Below are 23,440 nucleotides of genomic sequence, written 5' to 3'. Positions count from 1 at the left end.
AAATGGATGCGAAGTTCAGCTTTTAGATAAACACTGTGAGAATATAACATGGTTTACCAGTGAATCTGGGAATTACATTTACTAAAATACCTCATTTACACAATTTGGCAGCAACCTTACTTCAGTATTTACATTTTGTACCCCCCTTCATTTAAGAGAGAAACACTGTGCTTTGTACTTGTATGACGTTTTCAGCTTTAGTTACTTTTACCTCATAAAATATGTTCATTTTCTGAACCCGCTTTATCCTCACTAGGGTCATGGGGGTCACTTGGAGCCTATCCCAGCTACTTATGGGTGAAGGTGGGGTACACCTTGGACATGTCACCAGTTCATCGCAGGGCTGACATATAGAGACTAGGGATGCACCGATACCACTTTTTTCCAGACTGAGTACGAGTACTTACATTTGAGTACTTGCCAATACCAAGTACCGATATGAGTACTTAATAATCCCATTCTAGTTGTTGGTTCCTTTTGTAAATGTGCTTTATTGTTGTTGTCATTAGTCTGACTGGAAAAAAAGTGCTGCTACTGACATTTAATGTGTTGGAATGAGCGTTTTTCAATTAATCCACCAGGGGGTGCTGCTCTGAATTAACCATACTGGACAAATACCACGAAGAAGAGTAAAGTGTTTTTGAGAAGAAGAAGAAGAAAGTTAGTTTTAACAAACATGGAGACGACAGAGGCAACTAATGATGATACTAATATTGCAGTGTTTTTGCTGGTAAGGTTTAACAGCTTAGCTTCAGCAGGTAGAGAAAAGAGAAATGAGTGATAAGTTTCGTTTTCACTTCTGCTGGCAGTGGTCTGCACCGCTCCGTACTCCCGGTGTCTGACTCTGTCTGGGTACGCACCTGCCAGCACCTGGAAAATGGATGGAATGTACGCAGAGGATGGACAGAACGCTCCGTCTGTGTCTTTAACGTTACTTGCAGTCAGCGTTACTTTTATCACCGTCGTTTATTTTGAAAAATCTTCACACTCTCCACACATTTTTCATCACCACGTACCTGCTGCACTGAACTGTGAATGTCACACGGTCATAAGTAGTATCGGTGCAGTTGTATCGGATATCTTTTACGAGTACACGCACTGAGTATCGGAGCCGATACCCGATACTCATATCGGTATCGGAGCATCCCTAATAGAGACAAACAGTCACTCTCACATTCACACCTATGGGCAATTTAGATTAACCAATTAACCTATCAGTGCATGTTTTTGGATGGTGGGAGGAGCCAGAGTACCCAGAGAGAACCCACGCAGACACAGGGAGAACATGCAAACTCCACACAGAAAGGTCCCATCCCTGTCAAATGGTGTTGGAATTGAACCCAGGACCTTCTTGCTGTGAGGCACGAGTGCTATCCGCTGCACCACCGTGTTAAATACAATAAATTATTAAAGATTACATAAGCCGGGTTCCCACTCTTTCCCTGAAATGATTTTCCGGGACATTTTCAGCCGCTACAGTGACAAGTTATCACATCATTCACTAATCCATTCCCCTGTCCCTCTCATTCTTTGGAAGTGGTCTTTTCTACAGTTGTAACTTGCGTTCACCCAGATTGTTTCTATGTTTATTATTCAGACATTTGATGTGCAGTCTATGGCTATAATTTATCTGTGAAAAATAATCATGACAAATGTATGATAGAATAGTACAAACACACCTACAGATTACAGCGTAACACTTCATTAGCCTGACAAACTGGAGTTACAATGTTCAACTGGGCAATTCCCAACTCACCTTTCTCTTCTCTCTTACTTTCTCTAAAAATATTTGTACATTTTCAATAAATCACTGAAAAACAATTTCCTTTGTTTCATCTCAGTTTATGTTTATGTTTACGCATTTGGCAGACGCTTTTTTCCAAAGCGACTTACAGGGGAAAACCAATTAAATCACTCAATCAATCAAATTTTATTTATATAGCGCCAGATCACAAAAAAGTTATCTCTTGACATTTTATATATAGAGTTGGTCAAAACCAGACTCTAAGTCAATTCTACAGAAACCCAACAGAATCCTCCTGGAGCAAACACTTGTGACTGGTGACAGTGGCGAGGAAAAACTTCCCTTTAACAGGCAGAAACCTCGAGCAGACCCAGACTCCTGGAGGATGGACGTCTGCCTTGACCAGTTGGGGTTAAAGAGAGAGGGTAGAGAAGGGGAAAAAGAGAGAGCGATAGAGATAGGGACTGGGGGAGAGGGGGAGAAGGGGGGAGTAGGGGGAGACACATGGAGGCGGTTGAGGATAAGTGAGTGGTGATGATGAGGGCAGGGAAGAGGCTGGACCACCGCAGCAGGTCCAGAGATAATCGTGAAAGAATCTGTGGTTGTCCTGGGAAAAACCTTATTAGAATATTTAAAATGGAATGTTTGAAAGTGCTAGGACAGGAGGTGCTCTCGGAAGAGCTGGGTCTTCAGGAGCTTCTTGAAGATAGGCAGGGATGACTCTGTTCTTGTAGCACTTGGTAGAGCGTTCCACCAACGTGGAACGACCCATGAAAAGAGCCTGGATTGTCTTGTACAAGGTCTGGGGACCACCAGACTACGTTCCCCAGACGAGCGGAGTGGTCGTGGGGCGACATAAGCTTTTATTAGTGCACCTAAGTAGACAGGAGCAGACCCACGGAGAATTTTGTAGGCTAGGATTAAAGATTTGAATTTGATGCGGGCAGCTATGGGTAGCCAGTGTAACTCAATGAGTAAGGGGGTGACATGTGCCCTTTTAGGCTGATTGAAGACCAGACGCGCTGCTGCATTCTGGACCATCTGTAGTGGTTTGACAACACAAGCTGGGAGGCCCGTTAGAAGAGCATTGCAGTAGTCAAGACGGGAGATAACCATAGTCTGCACCAGGAGCTGGGTGGCCTGTTCGGTTAGGTATGGCCTGATCTTTCTTAGGTTGAACGAGTGAAACGGCATGATCGGGTGACAGAGGCAACGTGATACGTGAAGGTCAACTGATTATCAATCATGACTCCCAAGTTACGTACTACACTGGTAGGAGCCAGTGTAGGAGCCAGTTTAGGCACACAAGGTCACAAGGCAGGGGAAGGATAAATAATTTTCCAGGATAACTTAACCCAGGGGTGTCAGTCATTTTAGTTCAGGGGCCACATTCAGCCCAAATTGATCTCCAGTGGGCCGGACCAGTAAAACAATAGCATTATAACCTGGAAATGATGACGACTCCAAATTTTTCTCTTTGTTAAATTATGAGAATATGTATATTTATAAACTATCCAAACAAAAATAATGTGAATAACCTGAAAAAACTGAAATTTCTTGAGAAAAATAAGTGCGATTTTAACAATATTACACCTCAACTTATCATTTATACATGCATATTATGGACTGGATCTACAAAGACACAAAATATTTAATAACAAGTAGAATAATGTTAAAATTTCACTTTCAAAATTTCAGGTTTTTCACAATTTATTGTTAAAGGACAGTTTGTAAATGTTCATATTTTCATAATTTAATGTAAGGTTTTACTCTAAAACAAAGGAAAAATTTGGAGTTGTCTTTATTTATTGGTGTAATGTAATATTATGTTTTTCACATTAAACTAAGAACATTTGGAGTCAATATTTATAGGTAATTATGCTATTATTTTACTTGAGATCACATTGTTCTGTATGTGGAACCTGAACTAAAATGAGTTCGACGTCCTTGATTATTAATATCTTAAGTGCAATTTTTGCTCTTTGCACATTCATCCCACGGGCCGGACTGGAACCTTTGGTGGGCCGGTTTTGGCTCCCAGGCCGCATGTTTGACACCCCTGACTTAACCGTTTCCAGGATATTAGACCTTTTTTTTTCTCATTTTCCATGACTGGAAAACTGGTCAATCATTTTCCAGGTTTTCCAGGATGTGTGGGAACCCTGATAAGTTGTGCAATTGTCTTAGAAAAAGAAATGTGTAATCATCGCGTAACAGTGATTTTTTTTTTTACTCCATTGCGAAATTTTATATTTAATTTCAATGTTCAGATTGTCCAATATGCCTCTAAAAATAAAAGAAAAACATTAGAAAAAATATATCTGAAAACAAAACTGCACCCAATACCCTTTTTGTTTTGCCTACTATTATCCTCCAAAATATGATAACAGTCAGTTTCCTTCTTCCATCTGTAAATTTCTGCTCTTGTGAAGTCTAAACAAATATGGTTTTCTCACCTGTCTGATGAAGAAGTCCCCGTGGATCAGGGAAACTAGGCCAAAGTTGGTGTATTTGAACACATGGTCCATCAACCACATCATTTTTCGTACCACCTGAAAGAGACAGTAGAAATGAAACAAACATTTGTCACTATCTGCGCAAAATTAAGCTCGATCTCACATTTTTCCACTGAACAGTAAAGTATTCCGTCTTTTTTTTTCTTTTATTATGTAAAGCTGAAACCCCTCCTCAGCACTTCCACCCTTATGACCTGCACCCATGCAGCTTTGGCTTACTGTCCTTTCACAGCTAAGAGGATAAACTGGGCCGGGGATGCAGTAGTTGAGGCGGATCATGTCATCATGTTTGTGCAGTGCAGCTCGGCAACTCCACTGCAGCGTCAACCTCCGCCAACCCCCCCCCCCCCCCCCCCCCCAAAAAAAAAAAATCAAAATACAAACACATACCAACACCCCCGATCACTCAGAAGAATAAAAACCCAGTCGTTGTCGGAGATGATGTGTATGCGGTGGCGGCATGTTTTAGAAATGCAGCCTCGTAATTGATTGTTTGAGAGAAAAGTGACAGATTTTTCTCTTGAGCGTGACAGTTAATGTGACTTTCCTTTCCTGATATGGCACTTTCAGACTCATTTCGGGTGCTGACGATATTTTTGGGAGTATCAGTCAAAGCGGTGTGTGAGCAATGTGCATCCAGTTATAGAAAAGTGTTGTTTCCGCTCATTAATCTCTTCACTGTCCACACAGAGATGATCTTTAAATGGACAAAATACAGGGTGTCTTCACAGTTTAGCTAATTTATTACAAAAGACAAATCTGTGGAAATTATTACAAAATGTCAAATAGATATTGACCTTTTTAGCCTCATTTAATACGGGTACCATTAGTTACACATCAAGGCGGCACTGGATTTGTTTTCATGTTGACTGTATCATAGCCTCATTCATGGTGTCAACTGCATCAGTGATCTTTTGCTTCAGGTCGTTGATGTCCCGCATCTTTGTTTGATACATGATATTTACTGATTTAAAGGGGTCATATTTTGCTAAACCCACTTTTATTAATCTTCGGTACATTTATTTGTGTATTTGGGGACCCTAATAGTTCAAAAAGTTTGAATTTGAACCCTCCAGGTGTTGCAAAGCTATTTTATATTCATTACGGCAAAAATTTAGTAGTTTTCTACAACCCGTTTCAATTCCTGCTTAATTTCTTACGTTTTATAACTAGTTACATCATGACATTTGCACATATAAGGTCAAGACTTCCAACGAATATTTCTCCGAGTACGATATAATTGTTTGTCAGCAGCAGTGGTTGTAGTAAAACTGAAAATATGTCCAAACTTCGAGACGATTACCTAAAATGTTCAGTTGTTGGTTGTATTAACGAACACAAGTGGTTGAACAGGACAGAAAGAACACTCAACAACCTGGTGGGGGCGGGGCATGAAGTGGCTCATTTGCATTTAAAGGGCCAGCGCTCAAAACAACCTTTCTCGTGTCATTAGTCAGAAATAGGGTTGAAGATGGACCTGTGGAGTTGAATTAATGAAGAATTCAGACCCATTTACAGTTTATGTAGACCACAGGGAAATGTTTTAAAATGCATAATTCCATTTTTTTAAAAAAGCAAAATATCACTCCTTTAACATAACCCCATAGAAAGAAATTTTGTTTCAATAAACCATGATACACATTGCGCCTTTTCTTGAGAAGTAAATATTTTTAGGGGTTAATTTAACAGAACCCATTTCATCAACAGGTACCTGAAATACACAAATGTAATGTGATGAAAAAAAAAAAAAAATCTGATAACCTCTGAGTACATAAAACAAATCTGATTAACATCTCTCATCAATTGCTTTTGTAATAATTAGTTTAAATCATAAAAAGACTTTGTTGACACCCTGTACTGGATCCTGGTTTTTGGCTTTATTCCAGAAAATACAACATCTATATTAAACTGTATACATTCAGCAGTGAATACTCCAACAACAATTTAAACTCATTTCATATGACTGCTCCATAATTACTTCCTTTATCCACCGTCTTTGGAAAGGTCAGCATTGGTGCATTTCCAAAAAAAACTATTGATATCCAAGTATTTCATCATGGAGGCGTTTCTCCTTTAGCCAAGGTTTTTTTTTTTTTCTTCTTCTTTCTTTTGGCCATGTATCTCTATCCCAGCCTGAAAAACTCATGGTGACTTGGCTTGTTTCCAACACACAGAGGTGACAGGAAACAGGCAAGAGGTCGTGTTTTGGAGACTGAGGTAAAAATAAAATCCAAATGAGGCCAATAGACTGAAGGTGTAAATACCCTAAACCCCCCAGAAATAGCATAATCAGCATGTGTTAATTAGAAAGTTCATAATTTAGAATAAGTCATACAGCTAAAATATCCATTGTATCCAACCTGTAAATGGAAAATTGGTGTATCTAGTCGATTTTCCATTGACCCTCAAATTGCACGAATGTAACTAGCACATAAAAATTTGCTTAATGGAAAAACAACAATTTCGTTTTTCAATGAAAATTTTTTTGCACTAGCAAGACGTCATTTTTCAGGTGTAGCAAAATTGGTAGGCATATATCTTGCAAAACTGCAATGGAAAGACCTTTTTCCGCAACGAGAATCACATGAATTAAAAAAACCCACACGTGTACAAATGTTACAACAAGCAAAGAAGAAGAGTTTTAAACAAAACATGGGTAAACACATCAGGAAACCAAATCATTTTTTTTAAATTTCGTATGGGATAGAGGGGTAATATAATAATAATGAATATATCTGTAAATCGACATGATATTTGATATGTTGATATGTGATGTTTATGCAATGACTTCTTGTGTCATCTCGTGATAATAAATAAACAAATCATCGTATTTGTGATTTAGCCTAATGGAAAAAATGACATTACACACTTCTGTTTTTTTGACATTTTGTAAATATAGTAAAGTTTTGCACAGATGTCCAATGGAAAAGCCACTACTGTGTTCATAATTTCCCAGCTGATGGTGAATTTACATGTCAGATAAACTCTAACTAAAGCTTATGCTCAAACCAGAAATCACAGAGTTTCCGTAAAATGTCAACATATTTAGAAGCAAACTTTTGAAGAGTTGCAGAAAGAAAATGTGAATTAGGTGCATTTCCGTGAACTGGTTTGGAGCAAATAACCAAGAGCTGCATAGTTTTTTTAGAAGGTGGAAGTATGGATTACAGTGAACATGACTTTAGTACTTTAATAAAGCAGAAGCAGTACAGTCATTTGGGTTAGATATGTATTATTAAATAATACATCAGAACTGACTAGAAAAGGGTGTTTACATTTCCAGTAATCTTTATTCTCCAGGGTTCCTATAGGTGTTTACAAGGTAAATTTAAGGCATTTTAAGACCTTTTCAAGACTACTAGAACAGAATTTAATGGCCATTTCACAGCCATACTGCAAAAAACTCGTGACTTCAACAAGTTAGGAAAATGTACTTATTTACTCCAACACCTTGATTCTCATCATTCCAAATTGAACTAACAGCTGCACGTGTTGAACTGAATGTTCTGTCATCATTTCTCACCGGGGGTTGCAAAGTTATCAATAACTGGTTTGTAATTTCTATATAAATTGTTGAGTTGGAATGGGTGGAACTGAGTAGACTAACGTTACTTTCTTTGCAGCTTGGACATTTCCCAGACACATTTAAATAAAATACAGCAAACAAGTTTACGGGAACATAACTTAAGACCTACCATATCAAATTTAAAAGTTTTTAAAGACTTTTTTAAGATATTAAATGCAGATTTGTAAATTCAAGACTTTCAAAGGCCCTGCGGGAACCCTGATTAACTCTTGCTCAAACAAGACATGAACCACCTCAAAACTATGCAAACCTAGCGATGAATTTCAATACGTCCTTTTCATTTGTTTGCGGTTGAAGTGTTCAGTTGTATCCAAAACCATAAGAGATATTTACACCATGGCGATTTATTTGCAGATCGACGTGGATGATTTGACCTGTGTTTATGTTGACAAACAAAGCCATATTTGCTCTGGACTAGCATAACCTGAGGACCCTGTGGGTATTTGGAAATCCAACCTCCATGCCTGTGTTTCACACAGTGCATTTACAAAGGATAAGTCTGTTTGTTTACTCAAACGTACTGACATTATTCTGTGCTTCTGATGTCAAGGCTCACCACTTACAGATAAGTACTGAAAAACAGAAAGAAATATTTCTTAATGGTAGCTGTAATGCGTGTCATCCATCTCATCTTTTGAGAGGATTTTACTCTGCTCTTTCAGTGCATATCCACGCTACGGTGCAAAATGAGCCTGAATTTCTACCCAAAATACTTTCATTTATCATCACTCAATTATGAGCCTCCATAGACCTCGGTCAGAAAATAGGCTGAATAAATGTGCGAATTCTACCACAGACAAGCTAATTCGCATAGGACTAATATTATCACGAGACCCCTGTACTTGCCGAAATAGTGTTGGTAATTTGCAGTGGAATTTTTTTTTTTTTTTCACAAGTTACACACATGGCAGATTCACTTGGGATTAAGATCCTAGACAACCTTTGCAATTATTACAAATTACCAGAGGTCCATAGGTAATACTAGTCCCATGATGTAAATGATGTAGAGCTTTTCTCATTAACCACAGGCCCGAGAGGTCGAGTAAAACAAACAGGTAGTCTGTTGAAAACAGACTCCTATTTAGGTCTAAGGATCAGTATCGGACAATGCAAAGCAGCAGCAGCAGCAGCAGCAGCAGCAGCAGCAGATACTTTGTATGTTGGTTATCAGCTGAATGAGATCACGTATTGTAATTTGAATGCAATATGTTGTAGCGTCAAGTTATAATGCAGTCACCGTCTACCTCAGGGGTGTCAAAGTCATTTTAGTTCTGGGGCCACATACAGCCCAATATGATCCAAAGTGGTCTGGACCAGTACAATAATAACATAATAACCTATAAAGGGTGTCAACTCCTAACTTTTCTCTTGGTTTTAGAATGAGAAAAGTAAAATTACATCATAAAAATGTTTATATTTACAAACTATCCAATCCAAAAATGTGAATAACTAGAACAACCTGAAATTTCTTACAAAAAATTGCAATTTTAACAATATCATGGCACAGCTTATCATTTGTACATGTGCATTACAACTTACAGATCACAGTGGATCTACAAATGAACAAGACATTTAGTAACAGACAGAATATGGTTAAAATTGTATGGATTTTTCATAAGATACTTCAGGCTGTACATGGCTGTTCATGTTATTCACATTTTTTGCAAAAGGATAGTTTGTAAACATAAATATGTTCATGTAATTTTATTTTTTGACACAAAAACAAGGACAATTTTGGAGTTGTCATTATTTATAGGTTATTATGATAGTATTTTACTCATTGACACACTCAAGATCAAATTGGGCTGGACGTGGCCCCTGAACTAAGATGATTTTGACACCCCTGATTGTGAATCTCCAGTGTAAATTTAGCATTTCACAAATTCATCCCACAGGCTGGACTGGACCCTTTTTTGACACCTCTCGTCTTCATGATGTTGACTTACGGGGAAGAAGAAAGGGTCTTCCTATCATAAAGACCATCCCTTTATTTATTAATTTCATTTATTTCAAACATGCAAAGAAACAAAATAAAACAACGCAAAATAAGACAAAAACAAAATAACATTTAAATGAACAGAATCTATGTTCAAGTACAAACTTATTTAATCCTACCCCTCAAGTGCTTTTACACCTTTATCAATAACTTAATACATGAATCAAACAAATTTTTCCTAATTCCTTTTTATCAGAACTTTAGGAAAGTCATAAGTGAAATCAAGAAAATCTAAAAATAATAGTCCTAAATATAAAATATAGCCATAAAAAAATAAATAAATAAATAAAAATCACCCGTAACTTAATTTTTCAGTTTAAGACATCTCTGGGTGTATTTTTCTTGACTTTGAATTACATTCCTTTAGGGATGTAACGATTACCGATATTACGATAAACCGTGGTAAAATTGCAGACGGTTAGTATTACCGTTTAAATTCGAATTATCATGACAACCATGTTTGATTACCGCACTTTTGGGGGAAAAAACACCTATGTAAAGTTATGCTTTTATGTCAGATATTTGAGTATAGTTTTAATTTATTACAATTTTGATTTTATATACCTAATATTTGGAACCAATGTTCACTTTTTAAGTCTTTGAAATGGCTTGTTAAGCATCTTTGTGTTATTTATACAATAAATTATATACATTTTTCAAATCGGATTTTATTAATTTTTTTGTGTTTTTTGTCCTTTTGTGTCGATATAGTAGGTTAAAGTGAAAAAACAATAGGCAGATGAAATAGATGAAGTTGTGCTGAAAAAAAAAAGATACCAAACATGGGTATAGTAAACATTTGTTTATACAGTATATAAAGGCAAAATCAAAAGTACTGAAAAAATAGGCTCAGACCCCTAAGGGTTAATATTTGACTGTTACCTGCCAACAGAAAGTACATTGTGCCTATTATTTTATTTATTTATTTATTTATTAAATACAACTTGGTTAAATTATTTCCTTATGTATGTAAGTAGTTTTTGAACATTTTGAGCACAATTTCAATAATATTGCGATAATGATAACCGTGATAATTTTGGTCACAATAACCGTGATATGAAATTTTCATATCGTTACATCCCTACATTCCTTATTCTCACCTTCATATGACTTAATTTTCACAGCTGTCATCTGTCAACTAAACCATGAGCCAACCTTTGACAAACATTTTTAGAGCTGTGTACAAAACTCCTTACGAGCAGCGACAAAACCCTCCAGACGAACGTCGACTGCAGCATCATCGGCTAAAACACACAGAGCCACACACCCCGCGGGTTGAAACCTCTTTGAGGACGATGTCACCTCATTTAACACTGATGTCTTTCTGGGTTTTCCTACAAGGGACACGATGAGGGAACACATGTTTTTTTGGGTCTTCTTACCGTGCCCTTGTCTTGCAGGCACATCATGAGGGTACACACGTCTCCTGTGGATTGGTGGTTGACGATGACCATGGCTTCCTCTTCAGAGATCGGCCGTACGTCGTCACCCCATTCTGTTACTGTGGACAAAAACAACAATCGCTGTTTTGTTAAGCAGTAAATAATGGGGTAGTAAATTCTGACCTCAAGTAAAGGACATACATCTGCTGAGGATGCACAAATACTATCACAGCATCCTACAATACTGTCACAATGGTCCAAGATGTTGATAAAAGGGACTTTAGGAACCAGGCTTGATGCTTTGTTTTCCCCTGAAGCAGCATATGTGCTAACAGAAGGGAAATTTGGAGGAATTTACAAGCAAAATTACATGAATACAAAAAGCACAATAGGCTTATGAGTTGTATTTCTTTCAGGGTTGCCACTCATTATCGGGCGAAGTCAAAGGAAGGTTAACATCTGGTCAAAAAAAATAAATTACAAAAATCTACACCAAACTTATATTTTTATGTAGGTGATTATTATATTTTCAGGAAAATGTATTTTGAAATGAGAAAAAAAAAAATAAAAAATTTCAACGCGTTTTATGAGTGTGAGTGTTTGGAAAGTGACAAAATTTTCTGCCGTCACTCTGGGTTCATTTTATAAACTCTCATAAATAAACTAAATTTATCCCACATACACTGATATTTGACTATTATATTATTTGTCATATTCTACACACACAGTATTTAAAATTAATAAATGTATATATGTATGCAAAATACATTTGGATATAATGTTAATATTATTTGTATGTTGTAAATATTGTAAAAAAAAATTTAAATAATATTGATATTTGAAATAAAAAACGTTATTTTGATATTTACTATTGTTGTCCATCTGTGATGCTGCCATTTATCAAAACTCTTGCTATTCAGCTACGATAAAATATCTTCTTCCTCTAACCAATTATGAGGTTATAAAATAGAGGGTTTAACGTATACATTGAATACATTTTAGGATGAAAATGTCATAGGAACTTCACTTTTGAGAACTTTGGAATTCTTGCAAAAAATAGACGTTTACTTTTTGTCCATCTGTGACGCTGTAGTTTTTGATATTTTTCATTTAAAAGTATTTGAAACTAAATTTTGCCCTTTGAGTATGTTTAAGATGGCATTTAGACCTTTCCAATTATGTGTAATATTTGTCTTAAACTTCTCTGGTTCAAAAGTTATCAATCAAAACGTAGTGGGCTATCCATCTGTGACGCCTTTGACCTCACCCTCTTATTCTTATGGTTGACAACATTTTTGATTAATAGGTGGACTCTTTGGCATATTGAATGTCAAAAAAAGATGGAAAGGCGCTTCCCAAATCTAAAAATACCACTCGTATGTCTCAATAGGTTACAACTCAAAGATATTCAGTTTAGAGAAGTGAAGAAATCAGAGAGAGTTAACGTTAAAGATGATGAAATCAGACAACTTCCGACTACTTTTCCATTAATCAATTGCTGTAATTTATCTCAAAGTTATCTAATTATTTATACTTGGACTTTCTTTAAAATGTGTTCACAATACAGAAACTTCAAAACAGGAGATTGTTTTTAGCAGCAAAGGTTTCTGGGTGTACCTTTCACAGACTATAGTTTGTACAAACACCACATCCTCGGGCGCCGCCCTCCTTTGCTAAATAAACGTTACTCAATCCATACGACTAAAGCCTGTAATCCTACACTTTAGTCACTGGTAAGTAAACTCTCACACTGTTGAGCACTGCAAAAACTTGATTATTAGGTCTTCCATGGCTGCAATTTTCTGTGAAGGTAGAGCTGGGGGATATGGTAAAAAAAAAAATCTTTATGTTTTTCGATGTTATGGACAATTTAGGATTTTAATCAGCTCTTTTTTGTCTGATGAACTGATAAACAAACACACACTTTATTAAAACAGTACACCATGTATGTTTAGAGCAGGGGTGTCAAACTCATTTTCTTCTGGGGGCCACATTCAGCCCAATTTAATCTGAAGTGGGCCGGACTACTACAACAGCATGAGAACCAATAAATAATAACTCCAAATGGTTTTAGCGCAAAAAAAATGACATTAAATTATGCCAATATTTACATACTATCCAAACTAAGAGGATGTGAATAACCTGAAAAAAAATGAAATTTGTAAAGAAATATAAGTACAATTTTATCAATATTATGCCTTGACTTATCATTTATACATGTGCATTCCAGATCAGATCTACAAAGGCCCAAAACATTTAGTAACAGGCAGAAGACTGTTAAAATTGCGCTTAATTTTCTTTAGACATTTCAGGTTGTTCATATTTGTTCGGGTTATTCACATTTTTTTGTTACAGGATAGTTTGTCAATGTAAACATTTTTATAATTTAATGCTTTTTGGACTAAATCAAAGAGAAAAAAATTGGTGTTGTCATTATTTATAGGTTATTATGATATTATTTTTGTGTTTGATGCCGTAACTTGCACTTTGCAAATTCATCCTGCGGGCCGGATTGGAACCTTTGGTGGGCCGGTTTTGGCCCCCGGGTGCATGTTTGACACCTGTGGTTTAGAGTAAGCTTTTCATAATTAATATATTACAAGAGGCAAACAAGTTGCATTTTGGATTTTATTCATCAAGATATGTCTAATGATTTTGCGATTCTGGTATTTTTCCTGACTTTGTTTTTTTTTTTTTTGTAAACACATACTGCCCAGCACTATATAAGGCATTTTTGAGCTATCCTACTAAGTAGTAAGGCTCCTAAACTGAAAGCAAACAATGTCTTTGTTTTATCATTGTACTCTGGCTGACGGGTGTGGTTCACAATATAAACATAACTTAAAGAGGGAGTGCTCTTACTACAAATCCAGAGTGTCATTTCTGTGAGTCGGTTACATCTTTTAAAGCTAACAACCCACGCTGTGTTGTCACTTCTCTCCAAATCCAAAATGCAAATAATATCTACCTACTGTCAGTGTCCTGGATAAATATTTGTACTTGCAGTCAGTGAGGTGAAATCAGTCTAAGAGAACATGATAATAATTATTTTCAGTGTTTTTTTTTTTTTTTACTGGAATTTTCTCATTTTAATGCAGTAATGTCATTAACTCTTAGGGGTAGGGTTAGAGAAAACCAGAGAAAACGCCTATGTGAAGATAGGCTTTTATGTCAAATATTTGAGTATAGTTTTAATTTATTACAATTTTGATTTTATATACCTAATATTTGGAACCAATATTCACTTTTACAGTCTTTGAAAAGGTTTGTTAAGCATCTTTGTGTTATTTATGCAATAAATTCTATCCAATTTTCAAATCGGATTTTGTATTTCTTGTGTGTTTTTTGCCCTTTTGTGTTGATATAGTAGGTTAAAGTGAAAAATAATAGGCAGATGAGATAGATGAAGTTGTGCTTGAAAAAAACAAAGATACCAAACATGGGTATAATAAACATTTCTTTATATATTGTATATACAGGCAAAATCAAAAGTACTCAAAAAAAGCCAAAATACGCTCAGGCCCCTAAGGGTTTAATAGACACTGGAAATTAAAGAAAATATGTAGACATGGTTCAAAATGTGAAGTGAATTTGAGGAAATTGGACCCTAATCACTTTCACTGTTGACCGCTTTGAGCAGAACAGAGAAAAACAATATCAGAAGGACATGGATGGTGTGTAGATTTGACAACTTTCATATCCTATTCATGTGGAGGTCGGACAGTGAGTAGTAACATGTGGTTTCTAGTAAACCACAAGGTGTATGAGGTGTACAACTCCATGTTTGCAGTTTTAAATGATTCTACTGCCTCAACTGAGTTAGCTTTATTTACATAACACTTATTTCATGTAAATTCCATTATGGTATCTACATTTCTATATAGCTCCTGAATAAAATCAAAAAGGCAGGAATGTCACAGGAAATGTAATGAAAATAATAATAATTTAAGCTTTATATCTGAAGTTGCACTTGTTCACCCCCGTCTTTTTTTAGTCTGCTTTCATTTATTTTTAGCAAAGACAACTGCGGGTGTGCGACAAGGATTACAGCTCTTTAAACTTAAGTCCTGAAGTTTTAGAACTATTTATCATCAGGCTTTGTGTCGACACATTATGAGACTTGTTGTCTTGGGAGCTCCCCGCCTGAAATAACGTTCCCCAGTTGAAAAAGCAGCAGGTTGGGTTTACATGCTGCTACAACAGGAGATCTGGCTTATTAGCATGTCTACAATCCATAAATAATGCGTTCCTCTTTGGTAAAACCACACAAGGCACCAATGTACGGCTGAGAACAGAACCGGGGCTTTGTTCGCTGTCAAAGTGATAAAAATAATACAAAGCAAAATATAGCTGCAAGCTGCAGTTCTTTGGGCCAAGTACAGGCATATCAAGCAGGGTACACTGAACACAGGTACAGTGAGGTCTCATCTACCCACATAACAATTTTGATCATTTTCTGACAAAATGTTGCAGAGATGTGACTCATTTCCTGTTTTTGTGACTTAACAGCTAGCTTCATTTACATGCCACAGCAACGAAGTTTGGATTGTTAATGCTGAAAAGGATAAAGGATGCACATGATCAATGATTTAGTTCAATCTCTGCAGAGGTTTTTTTTGTTTTTCTGGGTTCCAGAGGAGGATCGAGTGCTGTGGGGGTCATGGGGTTTAGTAAATATAATATTAATTGACTAAAAACTGTGCATTTTCACATAATATTTCATTATAATCATTACAATATACACTCCCGACACACAGGAAAGTAAAAGTTTTGGCCTTTTTACATTAGATAATTGTCGTGACGGTAATGCAACAGTTTTCAGATACATTATTTTTTAATGGGATGTCCTTTGTAGTGGACAGCTAAAGTAAAACAAGTAAAACTGTGAAACTCTCGTCCCCTGCAAATGACAAAAAATACATTGCTGGGTCTCAAGAGGATATATAAAAACACACGCAGGTTGTAGATTTTCATATTATGCATAGAAAAAGTGTGACATCCTGATGTAATTCTTGACACCATTATGTGTATTAAAAAGAATTGACAGAAACTCCAAGCATAATCTTTCCCCATTTTATTAAGCTTCACTGCTATGAAAAAACACTTGAGTGCAACAGTTACATGTTATGGAAACCCTCCTCCCTCAGACAGACTTTGGCGTGTAATAAAATAAAGTGAGATCCCACTGTACTGCTGTTGAGACCCCTCATTTGCCCAAACAAAGCTGACGTAATGCTGCTGCAGGAGGATGCAATTGGTGACATTTTGGACAGTCTCGTCTCGGTTCCCGTATGATAGCTATTAACTGTTTATTTATGTCATCTATAAATCCCCTGGTGCCAGTTCACATTAATGTCACACTCCCACTCTTCCGTTTGTGTTTCTAACATGTACGTCGTTTCAGTTCTGCAATTGCCTCCACAGCTGGCTTAAAAGGTGAAACGACGATTCCTCAAATGGTACGAAGTGGAATAATTGCACAGCATCCTCACCTACAACAGGCTCAAGGAGCTAAACATGTGACCACAGTAAAGGCTTTTCATCTGGGTGATGGTCCACGCTCCGTTTTCACATCAGGTCTTACTTGTAACATCAGGTAAACACATTTTCTCCAAAAGAGGAAGAACAGCTACACCAATATTTGACAAGACAGCCCGCCTGAATTCAACATAAGTCAACACAGCTGTCAAAAACTGTCCGTACAAACAAGTGTGTGGTCCTGTAGCTGTGCATAGCCCCCCCGCCCCCCATCACCGGGTAGTGAGACATGTTCCTCAATCACAAACCTGCTCCGAGCAGTCTGCTTCCTAAATAAATTTCCACACTAAAAGAAATGCCAGCCTCTGTCACATACACTGCTGCCTGCAAAATGTGCAGCAGTATCATGAAAAACGCCGGCGGCACTGCAGACTTTAATGCCAAATTAAGAAGGCAAGTGTCCTAAAGTAACTGACAGGAGCAGTCACTCACAAACAACAACTGTCTGTAGCCGACACCGCTTCTTCCAAAGAAACAGCTCTAGATGCAAACGATCCTTTTCTTTATTTACAAGAAATGTCTCCATGTGGCACTGTTGCCGAATTAGTGAATGTTTTTCCAGAAGCAACACACTAAGGAGGCTTACACTGATGGGGGCCGACAACAAGGGTATATCCCCGAAATCCTCCCAATCCTCTGCTATATAATAAAGCAAATAAACAACACGATGTACAAAAGATACCAACTTAATTTTGGATGATCGATATGAACCAAATTTGAGTTCGATTGGCCAACTATATCTATTAATGATGTCCAAAAAACAGATTTTTTAACAGAGGCCCCCCCATTTGGACAAGTGATAATATTCATGGAACACCCAAAATCAATAGGGTTCTTCCCCTAGGGGTTACCTATGTTGGTGCTAAAGGGGGATAGTTATCACATTCACACAAAGGATATCCGGCCTGATAATGTCAGAAAAGATTTGTTGGACGATCAATAAGAACCAAGTTTGAGCTTGATTGGCCTACTATTACCTTAATAATGTCCCAAAAAATTGAGTTTTTACAAAAACTCCCCCTGCCATTTGGAAAAAACACACCACCTGTTGTCAAAATATGACATCATGTAAAGCAAAGGTAGTGGCATGAAGAAAGATATTTGTTAGACAATCGATATGAACTCAGATTGAGCTATATTGACCTGATAGTGGCAAAATAATGCTCAGAGAACCAATTTTTCTCCACAAAACTCCCCTTAGTGAATGAAAATGACACCATATGAACTCTCGATGGTAGACAGAAAATGGACATTTGTAAGACCATCAATATGAACCAAATTGTATCTCAATCAGCCTATTATTCCTTGATTTATGTCCAAAAAACTGATTTTAAACTAAAGCCCCCGCATTTGGTGACTTACAATACTCATTGAGAATCTGAAATTGATAGGGTTCTTCCACTAGGGGTCCCCTATGTTAGTTATCAAGGGAGAACAAATCCAACCAAATCTGTTCTAGTTATAGCGTTCACACAAAGGATATAAGGCCGGGGCAGATCCAGCGGCGTTCGGGGTAAAACAGTTACATCCCCCAAACTCAGTTTCAGGGATATAAATATGCAATCTAGCATTTTACTAAAAAGATTAAGCTACTTCATCTTCTAATTTTATTCCAGAATACAAGTGCATGGTAATTAAAACTGACACATACAGTATCTTGTGGTTCTTCTACACTTAAACACAACTCATGAACTGCTGTCAACTGGTTCAAAACAGTTTTCCTGAGGCAGCGTGACAAACCACCAATGATTTTGAATAAATAAGCACTACTGTGATCTTCAACAGACCTACTATGTGGTAAATCCGTCAGTCAATGCTGTTTATAATTTTCATTGATCTGATGTCAAAACAAATTCTTTCAACTTGACAATGATTAGCATCTCTATCAGCACCTAAAGGAATTATTCTCCAGTGACCCTCCAGGAACTGATTTACATCATCAGGCCTCTATTCAGAGCACACGGGCTACTCCACTAACCATTCGCCTCCGTCTGAGTGTTGATAGGATATACACAGAGGCTGCAACAAAGGAGGAAATGGGGCTTCTGTTATGTGAGGGACACTAACAATGGGCCTCCCGGAGAACACATGAGCTTCCTTTTGCAATTTAAAACACACAGCAGCTCTCTGGGCTGCATATTAACAGAGAACCGAGGAGGTCTGCGAGGTGAGCCTCAGCCAAAGGGTGAAAAGATTCATCTGGGTCACAATTGTTTAATGGGAATCCCCATAGTTCTGGGTGGGTAGGCCAGCCCAGCCTGTGTCGTGCAAATGTTTTAATCGGTCAGGACTTCGGCTGCAGAGATTTGAGAGTTACTTCTCTACAGGAGAGTTAAAGAAAGGACAGCAGCTGCAGCAAAAGCCTAATCGGTAGGGGTGTGTATTGGCAAGAATCTGGCGATACGATAAAAATCACAATACTAGGATCACGATATGATATATCATGATGCTGTTAAAAAGGCAATTTTTTGTTTATTTCTTTTTTAAAAATGATTATTTCCTGAAAGAATTGAGTTACACCAGAAATATGGACAAATACTAAACACATTTTTATTTCGTCACAACAGGATCCAATGCTATATCACAAAATGTTCCTGTGTTAAAACTTAAATTACATTTTACAGACATTACAGTTTAAGATCCTGCTCAAATGTTCATATTCTATTAGTTCATACCTAACATAACATTATTTTTGTGCAATCCCAACAAAGGAACTAAGGTCTGCCTCTCTCAGACAGTAAAAAGTGGTTTTAGGATGCTTCAAATAACCATTATTTAATAAAACAGTGTTCAATAATAATAAATAAGATATAAACAATAAAGAAAAACAAAAAAACAAAAATGAACCTCTGCCATATCTGCATTTGAATAAATACCTAAAAATATCAATACAGTACTTTTTAATATCAATACAGTATTGTGAAATGAAATATCGTGATATATAGCATGAACGGTATACCAATAAAGCAAATAGGGTACAAAACAACATGCAAAAGGGTCTGAGCAAATTATGGAACTGAAATATGAGTCAAAAACATGTATCCCACAACTGTATTTTAAAAGACAAATTCAGGAAAAAAAGAGTCAACAGTTTTAAAGGTAAAAAAAATTATAATAAAAGCTGCACATGGCCTTAGAAGTAAAAACTAAAAAATACTGTATCCAATTTTAACAGGTTAATAAAGACCAGGTTAAATCTAAGCCTTTTACTTTGAATATAATAGCTTATTATAAAGTACACACAAATGGCAAAAGACAAATCAGTAAACCACTTAAAGTCGCATTTATTCAATCTGACATTTTCCATGCAGCGCAGTCTGTGGAGGGTCATTTGGTTGAAATTGCTAATAGCATCACACTTTTTTTTTTTCTTCTCCTCTGGGTGGTGTCGCAGTTGATTTGACATTGCTGCCATTTTTTCCAGCTCATATGACGCTTACTAACACTATGTTCAGCTCTAACAACTTGGTAATAACTTACTGATGTTTCACAGTTGATATTACAAACGCTGCAGCAGTGTGAGATGAATCAACGGTTTGTCATTGGTACATTTTGATTTTGTGCCATGGAAAAAGTAACATGTTCATTTAAAACGGCAGTAATGAAGAGATATACGTTGTCGGGGTCAGTCAAGGTGAAGCCTGATTTATTTTTCTCATGTGGACGGTTAAGTGAAATCAGCGATTAATGATAAAAGTCATGTTTTATGTTTGTCCTGGAGCATAAATGAGTAAGATCACAGACAGGCAAAGATAAATTAAACATAGCAGAAGCTCAGATGGCAAGTCTTCCACTGACAGCAGCTTAAAAAATGCAATACAACTACATGTTTCACTTACACAGTGATACTTTCACTTTCCTTTACTGTAAAAGCTCATTCTCTTGTTCATTCTATCTGCATAATAAGGTCATACACACATATTTTAAACCCAAAATAACAACGTAATGTGCGAGTTGGAGGTGTGGAAATTTCTCGACTAATATGAATCGCAGTGCAGATTTACGCATCAATGCAATAATCGAGAGTCTGCAGTGCACATAAAAGTTACACTATAATAACACTTATTGATTTTTCAGCTTCATATCAGACAATAAAGTTGTAAAGTTACATGTAAAGTTGTGTATGTATGTAAATGTAAACTTACATTGCTATGTTGTACTCTTGCAGTGAATTGTGGGTTAACTCAGGATATTATGAATGACATGGTAAAATTATAACATTTTACTATAGAGGTATTTAGAATTTTGTTAAGGCATAGTGTCTATGTTGCCATGGTAACTGAGGTTCAGGTCTGCTTCATCTCATAGATTTATTATGTTCTGTCAGTGTTGTCTTTTTGATCCACCAGGTTCTCAGTTCTGAAGTTACTTTTCTCCTCATGAGATGGATGTTCAGTGTTAGAGTTACGCTGTTGCACCAAGTGATTCTGAGGAGAATCAAAGTAAGACCACATCAGTTACCAGTTACTGTCACTGGAAGAAACACATAGACATGTGCAGAGCATCTGTTCACTCCATAACTTACTGTGGATTTGTTGCCATTAACATTTTTACTCATGCTATCTCATTGAGTTGGGTTCATATAGCGGTTTCAGAGGCTGCTGGTTCTGGGTTTGGTTTGGTTGTTCCTTTTACGCACAGTAAGGCTGCATGATTTTGGCATAAGTCAGCATGTTGTTTTCGTGAGCAGCCTGCAATGCAAGGGACTGCTCCCTACCTCAAATCTGCGATGGTATCATGGAATCCCCGAAAATTCTGTGATGGACCCACAGAATTTATACCAATGTAAGTCAGTGACAGGCATCAGTCATGTGTGCATGGACCACGCAAGATGAGTGATCCCTGTGCAATTATATTTAAATTGGGGGATCCATGCATGGACCACGGCTTACATTGGTATCACTACTGCAGGCCCATCACAGATTTAAGGTCCATGGTCATTACAAGGACTTCTGTGAAAGACCACTCTGCTCTCACAGTTAGGAGGAGGAGGAGCCTGGAGGCGGGTGGCCCAGAGACACCAGAGAGATTAAATCAATTTGACGATTTCCCCTTTTTAAAAATGGTTCTAATTAAAAAATGTGATTTCAATTTAAATTCAATTAATTGCGCGGCCCTAACGCACAGGTGTGTACACACACACACACACAGTAAAAATGGAGTTTGTGTGATTAGCTTAATTTTCATTCAGTGTGCTTTAAAAATTGTCCCAAAATTAATTAATTTCATGATTAAATGAGACCACCACAATATCACCATAATATTTTAGATCCATTGTAAGACAATGGCAGAACAAAATACACAGTCTTCATCGTTAATACGAAACTAGCGCATTGACCCATGTGGAACCCCGGATTCTAGATCCTCTGATACAGTTCATACCTTTCCTTTCTTGGTAAATTCCACTGGTACTTTCAGTTGAATAACCTCTCAGCTGGCATGTCTGTTTCTCCACATGAAATTTGACACCATAGCAATGTGGCCCTATTGTTTATCTGTTGCTAGGTAGCCCACTTCAATGATGATTCTATGATTCTGGGCATAGCAACATGATTGTAAGGCTATTGTATTCCAAAATTACCCATAGCTCCCAAAATATCGGTCCTATCAACTTGCCATTTTTGCTAGTCTGTTCCTTGATCAAAATACATAAGTATGCCAAACTGCAGCAGTCAGCTCTTTCTGGAATGTGTGTGATGCCTCAGATACATACACACACACACACACACACACACACACACACACAGAGTCCACTTCCCTTTATAACATAGACACTGGGTAACACAGTGTAGTGGTAGTGTTAATTTAGTTACATGACCTTTACTTGAGCTGCTATATGAAAATAAACAAGAAAACAAGCTCTATTTAGAATGCACTGTCTACAGATTCATTTGGGTTTGGTTTTGTCATAGTTACAAACTGAGGTCGGTCACACAGACGCTGCAATGGGAAAATGTAGCCGTTTATATTAGACTGTTTTTAAAACCCATTATTAATAACAGAAAGTTTATTTCCCTTTTTGGAGACTGTTTGCATTAACTGATGGAAAATTAAATGTGCTGTCTTATAGACAACTGTGGACGCATAGTGCAATCTTAAATGAAATATTGTGTTTTCTTTGTGCCAAGACTGCATCGGTTTCTAGACTCTTTGATCTCAGTTCAAAACAGAGAACAATCACAACTCAAAAGGCGTATTGTGATTCAAAAACATCGCCTGAGCTTCCAATAAAAAAGCCTATTAATGGCAGATATGAGTTCTGTGAGTCCATTATGATATATGGCTCAAGGAATCTAGTGCAAAGTAAAGTGACCAGGCTTCTGTCACTGTAAAACACATGAAAATACAGATGTTTCAAAACCAAAGCTGCATAAAGGCATAAACCCGAATATCATGTCTGCTGTCTGCCTTAAACGTTCACCTTGTCCCCCAAATTCCTTTCAAATCCATGAAAAAATTCCAGCTTGTGTCCGCATGCACTGTGTGAAAACTGTATGATGTCTTATATTTGTGCTTTGTATTATCTTGTTCTTCACTGAAAATTTTGAAGAAAAGGGTTCTATGGTAGCACACCAGTTGCAGCGGCCCAATGTCCCTAGCCATTGAGCAAAATCTCGTTTGATGTACTCTGTGCTGTATGTACACTGTGCTGTCAAATGACAATAAAGAAATCTGTAA

At 37.0% G+C, this 23,440-nt stretch overlaps 1 protein-coding gene across 2 annotated transcripts in view; it reads right to left on the bottom strand.

The window, feature by feature from the left end:
• The window catches only part of lpgat1 (lysophosphatidylglycerol acyltransferase 1), a 106,316-nt gene that overhangs the window by 64,788 nt on the left and 18,088 nt on the right, over window positions 1-23,440 (bottom strand). For both annotated transcript variants that reach the window (XM_030128463.1, XM_030128464.1), the window contains exons 3-4: window positions 11,225-11,343; window positions 4,201-4,296 (exon numbers count right to left, since the gene is read on the bottom strand). In XM_030128463.1, the coding sequence (XP_029984323.1) occupies window positions 4,201-4,296; window positions 11,225-11,343 (215 nt within the window). The remainder of the gene's footprint in view (window positions 1-4,200; window positions 4,297-11,224; window positions 11,344-23,440) is intronic.

The sequence above is a fragment of the Sphaeramia orbicularis genome, chromosome 24 (genome assembly GCF_902148855.1).
Source record: "Sphaeramia orbicularis chromosome 24, fSphaOr1.1, whole genome shotgun sequence".
In the NCBI taxonomy this organism is placed as follows: Eukaryota; Metazoa; Chordata; class Actinopteri; order Kurtiformes; family Apogonidae; genus Sphaeramia; species Sphaeramia orbicularis.
The sequence above is the reverse complement of the archived record's forward strand: the minus strand, read 5'-3'. Positions and strand labels throughout refer to the sequence as shown.